General features: G+C 43.3%; 1 protein-coding gene across 1 annotated transcript in view; it reads right to left on the bottom strand.

The window, feature by feature from the left end:
* Window positions 1–3,086: 3,086 nt before the first annotated feature.
* mapk4 (mitogen-activated protein kinase 4) overlaps window positions 3,087–10,877 on the bottom strand; it is a gene marked incomplete at both ends in the record, with an annotated part of 16,071 nt that continues 8,280 nt past the window's right edge. Inside the window, 7 exons of the mRNA XM_083645284.1 lie at window positions 3,087–3,389; window positions 3,567–4,214; window positions 5,036–5,189; window positions 6,258–6,477; window positions 7,101–7,179; window positions 7,521–7,603; window positions 9,650–9,794. Of these exons, the coding sequence (XP_083501410.1) occupies window positions 3,087–3,389; window positions 3,567–4,214; window positions 5,036–5,189; window positions 6,258–6,477; window positions 7,101–7,179; window positions 7,521–7,603; window positions 9,650–9,794 (1,632 nt within the window). The remainder of the gene's footprint in view (window positions 3,390–3,566; window positions 4,215–5,035; window positions 5,190–6,257; window positions 6,478–7,100; window positions 7,180–7,520; window positions 7,604–9,649; window positions 9,795–10,877) is intronic.

Genomic DNA, 10,877 nt, shown 5'->3' with positions numbered 1-10,877 from the left:
GAGGAAAAATCACATGTGTACACAATTCAAAAAAATCTCTCGCCATTCACCACCATTCACTGTATTTTTTCAGATGCTGGTGCGTGTGGCGTGCTGAAGCAGGAAGTAGGCGGTGACTTTGGCTCTCTATTACAGTAGTAGGATTCCTTTCAATTAGTTTGCCTGGAGTACTTCTGTCTCTATTTCTACAAACAGATAAATGGCTCGGGAACAGAAGCTGGACAACATTTTTCTTTTAATCAAACAATCACCGTCCTGCCTCTGGCCAATTGATCCAGTAATCCAATTCAGGTCTGGTTGTTAGATAGGCTACATTATTGACTGAAACTGACAATGGTTTGACAATGGGCAATTCTGAGGAAAACAGGCCTGCGTTTCTGAATGTGCATTGAATCTAAAACGTCATGTTGTGACTAGACAAGAATACACCCTGATACCTTTGCATGGCTCAATGTTTTTTTAGTAAAGTCACAAGATGTTGTGCAAGAGGTGATCCGCTTATAACCTATGTATAATAGGGTCAAACATTATGGAAGTCAGAACAACTTCATGTGTAAATTCACATTTGACAGTAAAACAAGAAACATTTCTTTTCCCCCATATAACCTTTGTTTTCAGCTGGGGCCGGTATAGTAGTGTCGAGAGATGGATGTAGTCCTGAGGCTGTCTGTTATCAGATGGTAGTAATAATCTACAAGGCTCGCTACTGTTACAAAGCTGTATCTTGTATAGCTAGATAGAAGATTACCAAACTGATAGGTACAGAAGAGTTGGTGTTAACTGATTGGAGGTTTGGTCAGGTTAGAATGGGATATTGGACTGAAAGACAATTGGCCCACTCACTGTACATGTGATGCATGTCCTCTTCTGAGGTGTTTTGCTGTGTTGGCAGTGTTTCCTCTACATCTTCATTCTGTGGCTCTGAGTAACAGCCTTCTGCTCCGTCTGTAGAGCCCCAGTATTTACAAGTTAAACAATGAGACGGCTTATGTGACTGAATATTAACTCCAGGTTAAAATGAAGAATATGAAGCATGGGGATGGAACTTTGGCACTTGCCCAACAGGAGTATTTTTCTCCATATAATCACTAGTAGCTTCTATTCATTTCAGATGAATCAGGTGAATTTTGTACTAGGCAAATGTCAGCAGGCTTCACCCAATAATACATTACATCCGCTATGATGCACTTGGCGAGGTAACATAAGATACTAGAATTAAGTAACATTCTGAGGGTCTACTGTCTTAACAGTCTGGATAGAAGAGTATTTTAAAAAATTTTTTTATTATCATCCATCAATCCATATGGTTAAAATGGGCATAAAATTGGAAGCATTGGATATGCAGCATGTCACACTGGTTAATAAAGGTCGTAAAGGAAATACATTATCCAAAGGGTTTAAGAGTACTTTGCACTGTACAGTATGTCCCATTCTTTTGCATTTAGTCTATAGTTTTCTGTGACTAACATATAATTGAGCAAAATGGAGACAGATATTTAGCTGACTGACTACAGAGGCGAACAGTAGCCTACCTCTGCAGGGGCAGTACTGTTTTCACAACACCACACACTTGTTGTGAAAACAATACCGCCCCCATCTGGCAGCATCAAGTTAATAGTTTTAAGTTTCTACCATCAAAATAAAGCAGTTTCTGAATAATTATAAATGATTACCACATAGCACTCCACATTTAAATGAGATAAAACCCACTCCAAATAAACGTAGGATTGTGCTAACAGCAGTCGACAAAGAATATCAGCAACAAGTTTTCAGAAATATATAGTATTAAATATGATGACAAAGTTTGGGTTGTGTTTATACAAGTTTACAAGGCATACAGCAGTGACAGAGCTCAGTACGTCACTGTGGGAGTGTTAAAAACCGTGAGAAATATAACACTAACATCCTTCATGGTTTATCCAGCTGCAGATTTTGACTGATTACTTATCAGTAAATACATTCAGACTCCACATTGCCTCTATAGAACAAGAGAAACCTCCAACGGACAATTTTCCTGTGTGACTCTGATTATTTGGTGAATTTCAGTGGCGGAAGACATGTTGTTTGACATTTGGAAAAATGAGGGACTTAACCACAGCAGGAGATCTTGTTGAGGAAAACAGATGCAGTGAAGCCTCTCCTGCAGCTTCTTGTTATGCAGCACACAGTAGATGCAACTTCTTGTTATGCAGCACACAGTAGAGTGAAGCCTCTCCTGCAGCTTCTTGTTATGCAGCACACAGTAGATGCAGCTTCTTGTTATGCAGCACACAGTAGAGTGAAGCCTCTCCTGCAGCTTCTTGTTATGCAGCACACAGTAGATGCAGCTTCTTGTTATGCAGCACACAGTAGAGTGAAGCCTCTCCTGCAGCTTCTTGTTATGCAGCACACAGTAGATGCAGCTTCTTGTTATGCAGCACACAGTAGATGCAGCTTCTTGTTATGCAGCACACAGTAGATGCAGCTTCTTGTTATGCAGCACACAGTAGATGCAGCTTCTTGTTATGCAGCACACAGTAGATGCAGCTTCTTGTTATGCAGCACACAGTAGATGCAGCTTCTTGTTATGCAGCACACAGTAGATGCAGCTTCTTGTTATGCAGCACACAGTAGCCCCGCTCTTGTTACCAACTCGCTGTCAGACATTGGCAGATGTCTTTTTGTAGCAGAATAAATCACTGTCAAGTCAAAGTCCAGCACATCTTTCCCTTTGACGTATGACAGCACACCACGAATATCACATTCCCTTATTTCTGGATATTCTTGTATTCTTGTTTATTGCCTGAAAGCACCTCTAGGCAAAGCAGCAGAATAGCTTGTTCAAGCGAGGCCTGCTCTGCTCTGTGTTCAAAACCCATTGAATCATGCAGTACTCTCTGAGTGCGGACGTCCTTCCTCAACACCAAGTGAGCATTTTAGTCACCTAATGTGCCATTGCAATAGATATTGTGCCACAAGGACGGCAGCTGCTCAGACTAAGGCCCAATCTTTCAACTGTATTCAACCGTTGATACTCACGATGTAATGCACTTTGGAAACCCATTGCTATGTTGTATCTGCGATGGCCTTGGAACTGAACTTCAGCATCAAGAGTTGGGAGTCTGCGGTGACGGAAGCCTGGGCGCTCTTCGATTCAGGTTCACCTGTTTGGTCTCTTCCTTCCGGCCTCCGTCTCTGCCTCTCTTCCCCTCTCCTTTCTCCTCACTCTGCCTGCACAGCTTCAGCGCCCGGGAGATGAACACATCCAGGTCGAACAGCCTCTCCTCTTGCTTGACGGGCAGCGGCTCCAAAGGGCCGTCATTAACCGCTTGGAAATGGGAGGACGTGGAAGATGGGGGTGGAGGAGACTCTCGGGGAGGAAGGAGAGGCGAGGCGGGAGGAGAGACCGACTGAGGAGGGAGCGGAGAGGCGGGAGACGAGACCGACTGAGGAGGGAGCGGAGAGGCGGGAGACGAGACCGACTGAGGAGGGAGCGGAGAGGCGGGAGACGAGACCGACTGAGGAGGGAGCGGAGAGGCGGGAGACGAGACCGACTGAGGAGGGAGCGGAGAGGCGGGAGACGAGACCGACTGAGGAGGGAGCGGAGAGGTGGGAGATGAGGGCAGCAGTGAAGGGAGAGTGTTAGATGAAGGGGTGACAGGAGGAAGAGGGCTCAGTCTGTCTTCGTCGTAAGCAGCCGACGATTGGCGCACGACTTCTGGGTAGCGATGGAAGAGCGGAGTGGGTGGGAGGTCGGTAGGGGAGAGAGGGAGAGGGGGAGAGGAGGTGTAGCACGAGGGGGAGACGGGCCCCACAGGGGGGCCGGTGCTGGGCGAGTGCAGACGAGACTGTGTGCTCTCCACCCAGCGAGAAATCTCCTGGAACAAATCCCCCGTCTCTTCCTGTCCCTCTGCCTCTTCTGCCTCCTCCTCCTTCGCCTCTCCCAGGTCCTCCTCCACACTGCCTCCCATAGGCTCAGCGGGGACAGGCAAAGCGTTGGTGTTGCGCTTCCAGTGAGACAGATCCAGGATCAGCTTAGGTTCTGAGTAGTGCTGCGGCTTGCCCTCCCTCCAGGCGATCTTATCCAGATAGGAGGGAGAGCCCACTTTGTAGTCACAGGAGCGGCCGCAGTCTAGCTCCGCATAGACCAGACCACAGGCCCGGTCCAGAGAGGGGTGGGAGTTTTCCAGGAAGCGTTCTGCCGAGCTGCTGTGGGAATATTTGCGTGGGTCGACCTGCGCAAAAGGTGGGCAGGGAGGGACAGGGTGATAAATGGGGAAGATTGTAATGAAGATTTAATTTGAATTGCATTGGGTGTAACTGCATTTATAGCCATTTTTAATTTGTTACTGAAGGTGCTGCAAATAGAATTTTATCATCAAATCATTGCCACGTTCATTTTGAGACATTCATATAATTACAATCACTGAGAAGATTGGCATCCTCTACACTACACTTTACACCATGTCGGAGTTACTTTATGGCACAAAACTGGAAGGAGGTGAGTTTTTCCAGTGCAAATACAGTAGATCTAAAACTTTTTCTCAAAATGGCAGATGGTGAAAGGAGCGAAAAGCCTACAGAAAAAGCATGTCAAACATGTGTATCGTCTTCAGTAAACAGAGGAAACAAAGATACACAGGGCAATGGTAAGGAGTGTGGGGGGGGACCTCCTTGCAACAGCAACAAGGTTTATTGAAAATGGGGTCTGAATTTTGGAAAACACTAGCATTAACAATGCCACTGGTATGAGACAGAGGCTACCGATCATCTTGACAATGGTCTAATTTTTGTACGATAATTACACCAATGTGTCAGTGTCAGTGTTTATATTAATGTTTAAAAACAGCTACACATCTCGACCATGGTCTTATTTTGTTTACGTAGCACCTTTAACCTCACAAGCCCCACCTTCTTAATAGTGACCTCTGATTCGACAGTATTTTGTTACACTAAGACATTGATATTACCTCTGATTCTACAGTATTTTGTTACAGTAAGACATTGATATTACTTTGTCATGACAGTTTAAGGTGGGAAAAAAACGATATCCAACCTGCGCCTCCTCTAACAGCGAGGTGGAAGTGGCACGCGGATCCCTCTGCACCTCCTCGTCCTCTGTGGTGTCTCCCAGATCGGAGGCCATGCAGCCGGGGGGCATGCAGCGACACCTCCCCCCCGACTGTTGCCAGCACACATCCGTTGACAGGCTGGAAAAGAAAGGAAGAGATTCATTATTGCTATTAGTGTTAAATACTGAATAATAATTAAAATTGTGTTGTTTCTTCATGCTTCTTAAATCCTCTCAAATAAAACTGATAAGTATCCTGAAAAATTAAACTTTGTTGCTGTATATTCAAACTAGAAACAAGGAGACAAATTGTTGAGGTGAATAAAGAATATTACTGTAGTTCTAGTTTCTTGTATTTAATCTCATAATGCTTTGCCAGGCCATCAGTTTGACTAAGGGTTTCTACAATATTTCAATACTGCTATTTTTAACTTTCCATGAAATAGACCAGGTGAATCCATGAGAAAGCTACGATCCCCTCTAGATTTGATAAATAAATAATGGATAAATCCATTTCAGACTTGTAGATAAATGGGAGGAGATGGGTTAAGAAGGATTTCTAAGCATTGAGATGACTGAGATGGGGATTTGTGCACAAGGGATATCATCCCCGTAATAGGTTTATGTGCACTGCAGTCTACCTCCAGTGTTGGATTGGAGGCTGAATTAATTTTAGAATCACAATCAAGTAAATAAAGTATAAAGTAATAGTTAAAATAACTCAGCAGGAGTGCAACCACCATAGAAACATCTGTAGATACTGTGTGGCATCAGTGTTGCACTGTAGCAGAACTGCAGCCATTGCAATGTAAACAATCTGATAAGATTACCGTTTCTATTCTAAGTTAGCCGAGTGTTTGTTTTCTCTTCTGTCACTGAGATGTCAGTTAATTTGATTAGAAATCATCAAAATGGACCAGACTTCCTGACTGCTGATTTAGATGTAAAACAGCCGCCTGTTTTACAGGAATAACAGACCCCAGGATTCATTCACTGGCCAATCAGAACTGAGTATTCAACAAACCCATAACATCCTGAACAACAGAGAACTGGTATCTCTTGGATGTTGCTACACTGTAACATATGGTGGTAGTTTGATCCTTTCTAAAATCTTGAATAAATCTGAATAAAACAAATGGAAAGAATGGATTAACGAATCAATCACCAAACTAACCAATTTGTGGTCAAACAAATTAAATCTACGCACCTATCCCATTGGATGCTGGAAGTCTGACTGTTACTGTTGCTGTGGCTCTGCTCAGTGACGAGGCTATCCTCCAGTTCGTCCTCGATGTGGAAGGGCTGCGCTGAGGTGGGCTCGTCCTGCGGACAGGAGTACTGCTTGAGGAACGCGTGGGACAGCGCCGCTTCAGCCGTCACACGATCCACAGGGTTAAAGGTCAAGATACGCTCAAGGAAGTCCACAGCTGAGAGGAGAGGGAGGAGAGGAGACAAGAGGAGATAGTCAAATGCTTTAATACTATTTTAGAACCGTACTAGATCTAGATTAAAATGTCAAGGCGACAAATGACAAGGTCCGTACTGTACTGTACTGTACTGTACTGTTTGTTGGCTCTGTGTTTTCGCTCATGTCATCCTCCATGCCGACAGCTTCGCTTTGAGTGAACGCCTGAACGCGAACTAATAGTCGGACGGGGTGGGGCGGATGCATGTGACTGTACACGACATAGTATTTTTAAGGGGACAGTTCATGAGCACATGCATTGAGGAAAGTATTATTATTAGTATTATTAGTACCGAATTAATATTAATGAATTCAAGTCATTGAATTAATTGACATGAGTAAGATTAAGTTGGTTAGAGGTTCTAAATGTCGATTTCGATTCATTTTCAGTTGCCCAGCCATAGTTGTCGTGTGTCGGTCTTAACCATTCTATCAGCCATCTATCCCTCTCAGGGCTGAATTTGTCTTATGTTTCTATTCTGTCTGTCATCCTTTCTTCTGTTCCTCATTCACTTCCTCATTGTCTCTAATCCCTTCCCCATCCTTCTGGCCTTCCTGCTCCTTCCATCGCTTCCCTCCGCTCACCCTGAGCATCCACTTCAGGCAGCAGTTCAGAAAAGGATCTTCTGACTCTCCACCCGTGACTGACGTATGATGGCATCATCTGGAGAAGCATGACAGAGAGGTAAAAACATGCCCAGAATTGTATTTTTGTCATTTTCTTATGTGCAACTCTTTTAAGTATCCCCGAAAGAAAGAGACACACAGAGGCAGAGAGAATTTCTAGATCTAAATCCCATCTCTACTTCTAAAAACATTTGACTGCAAACACATAGGCCTAACAGTGGTGTTCAATATTTACATGAAAAAAGCTGGCAGACAAAGATAACTTGCAGCAGTGATTGAGTGGGATTGTGCAGCCAGACTGTCACTGAAACTATAAATGTCTATAAATCACTATATAAAAATGACTTTTCAGTGCTGGGCAGACGAATGAGACGTCACCTGCAGCAGGTCGTGCCTGTCCTCCTCTCTCAGCACTGGGACCGTGTCGAGAATCAGCTGCATCTGCTCCAGTTCATGAACTCCTGAGGAACGAAGCAGACCAATCAGAGGCAAGCAAGGAGATAGAGACAATTAGGGTGATTAATTAGGGTTATGTATATAACCCTGGCTTTATGAATAATATGAGTGTTAACTCAGCTATGGGAGCAGTCCTCATCTGCGACCTACAGACGCATCATACTTAATCGACATAAATACACACCTTTACGACATTCGCAATGAACTTCTTCTCGCCCATAACTGAGTCATTATTAGAAATAAAACTAGGAGATATGAGCTGTGTAGTGGTGAGAGAAATGGTAAGATAAGGAGGCCCGATAAAAGTATAATTACAGACAGGTTGAAATGCTTAAGTAAAAAGATACGTCCACCATATTAGGTAGAACAATCACTTTAAATGTCACCTTTTACTTTTCTCTTCTATGTTCTCTTTCTAACCATTAGTCTAAAATCTGTTGAGTTCATTCACACCAGCAGGGGGTGTTATAACAACACATTCACCACAGGGAAGGTGGTGGTGGTGGTGGTGGTGGGGGGGGGGGGGGGGGGGGTTTGTATGGCATCGTTTCTTGTGAAAGAAAATTCTGAGTTATTCTACTTTGTTAACTGTTAACTAATCTGGAGGTTAAATGAAAAGTAAGGGAAACATCTCTGGAGCTGGTTGAAAGTTTAACAAAGCGCTGGGAACACCAGAAGACCGATGGCAAGTGGCAGCATCTCTGCTGGTGGAAGTCTATCCTGTCGGGAGGAGCTCCATTTGCTTCAGACAGCGAGCGTTTCTCTATCGTCATTGTTATTCTGCTCAGGCAAAGAAACAGCCTGCAGACAGAGATGAAAGTGTCTTTGGTGGAGGACACGCTACAAACAAAAAGTCTCCTTAGCTCACATTTGATGTCACCTCTCCCATTGGAAGCTGCTTAGCATTTTCTGCCAGTGAGAACTTTGCTTTATTTATTGGAGGAGCCAGATGGCTTGCTGGATTAAAACAGATTCATCCATTACTGATTTATATGACTTTATAAATCATTAGCCATTCAGAGAACACGGTCAATGTTTCATCCTATTGAGACAGGTGTTTTCCTTTGTTTGGGTGGCTCTGTCTGTTGCTTATTGATACTGCAGATGTTCATATAAATATACAAATATAACCCAACAATATGAAATAGCAGTAACTGTTGTTTTTGTGTTTTTCAAAGGCCAAATGTCAAGTTTAAATTTCATGTTTAGCAAAAAGCACCGTTTTGACAGAATGGGAGATAATAAAGATGAAGAAGATAATGAAGTCTTATCTCAGTTTCACTCTGTCTTGGTCTTATACAGGAACTACCTTTAGTTGTGTAGTGCACTGTAGTATTCATGATATTGCCATAAATTTACACTTCCAAAAGGTTTGAGTATTGCTTTTCATCTAATCTCACTTTTCTGTCTCACTTCACACTTCAGTTTTTTTAACATGTTTTTTTTTAGCATGACTCTTAGTGGTGTCCTTCGCCCTCTTATATCCACAGTACACGGGGCAGCTGAGGTGAAATGTAGCAGGTAAATAGTAGGACGTCACTACCTCATCATATTGTTGATATCCTGTAGTGTAGAGACTGTGGAGGTCAAGAATTTATCTTTATTATTTACTTTAACTGACAGAAGCCCGGTCAGGCCTCTCTTGAAAAAAGAGATTGCATGTCAATGAGACAACCATGCGTTTGCAGCGTTGTTGACAGTTTGGCTTGGCTTCAGGGTCCGCATGTAAAATGTCAGAATTACCAACGTGTGAATTTGAATAATCAACTAGTTTCCCCCTCAATTCCTGAAAAGAAACCTATTTGGAGCACCAGGTATTAAGAGGTTTCTGCAGCACACACCAATGATATGATGATGTCACATGTCTGTCATCTGTCATATGATTATGTCATGATGCTGTCAGATCAATGGTCAAAGATGGCGTATGTTTCTGCAGGACATGAAAGACATGATGACAGTATTATGTCTAAAAATAATAATCCTACAGTGGCATTTCAGTGCAGTTCAGTTGTCTAACTAACTAACGAACAAACTAACAAAGATGTGTATACCTGCAAAGAGCATGCGTCCAGTGAGCATCTCAGCCAGTATGCAGCCAGCGGCCCACATGTCTATGGCCTTGGTGTAGTTATTGGGGGACAGGAGCAGACGAGGAGAACGATACCATTTAGTCACCAGACCCTCGGACAGATAGCCCTATAGAGGCAGGTGAGTAAGGGGGAAAAGAGGAGGAGAAGAAGAAGAAGAAAAGAAGAAGTAGAAGAAGAAGACAGAGATACCGTAGTTACAATTTAATTAGGGATGAGAGGAATGTTAGTAGCGCACATGCTCCGGTGTGTGTGTGAGTGGTGTGTGTGTGTGTGTATGTGTATGCAGTGATCACTTTGTTGATACGCATTCAAATCCGTCAAGCGTTTTCGTTATTGGCAGAGAGCGGGCATGTGTAGTTACTAATATTGAGCTCAAAAAGGAAAACTGAGCTCTGACAAAAGGATATTTTGATTTCTACCCACAGAGATGTCATCATGTGTAATGGCACCTACATTGACACTGAAACCTTCCCATGATCCTCTACCTCCACTTACCAAGTGTCACCGGGCCTTTGATGTCGCTGCTGTGCTCTGCTGTATAACACACTGCCTCTCATTAGTGTTGCTGCCACAAGGCTCACATCTGCCTTGCTTATATAGCTTCAGCTACGATAACGTATAGAACTCTATCAACAATATATCGTCATATCATAATCATATCATACGAGTTAACTATTTTTTTTGCATCCAGAGAGCCTCAATAGCTTTTGAAAGTGTGCAGGGTTTTTCCAGATTGAACTCTGTGTATGGTCATGAGTATGTTTATGGGCAATCTGCCCGAGGAAATCAGGTCTACTATACACCAACTTGTTTTTATGTGTTTTCTTTTCAAACCTGATGATTTTATTGATGACTTGTCTCTGTTTTATTTTTGCTGCATTTGTGAAGCACATGGATTGTAAAAAGTGCTCTATAAATAAAGATTATTATTATGAGCCGCAGACAGGAGTATTCAGACACGTACAAACTCCATGTATTCATGTGGGAAGTTGCTGTTGTTAGCGCTCTCTTTACCTTTTATCCACTTGTGCCCTGCATCTCTCTCATCATCATCTGTAATCTGCATCTCTCTCATCATCGTCTGTAATCTCCCCTCCGTCCAATCCCTCCATCCCCCACTCGCTCCGTGCCATTTCCACTAAGGACCATGGGATTCAAGCAAGACGGCCCAACTTCAACTCACTTCCTG

Source organism: Poromitra crassiceps (assembly GCF_964638095.1).
Source record: "Poromitra crassiceps genome assembly, chromosome: 10".
Taxonomy (NCBI): Eukaryota; Metazoa; Chordata; class Actinopteri; order Beryciformes; family Melamphaidae; genus Poromitra; species Poromitra crassiceps.
This window is presented reverse-complemented; position numbering and strand designations above follow the sequence as displayed.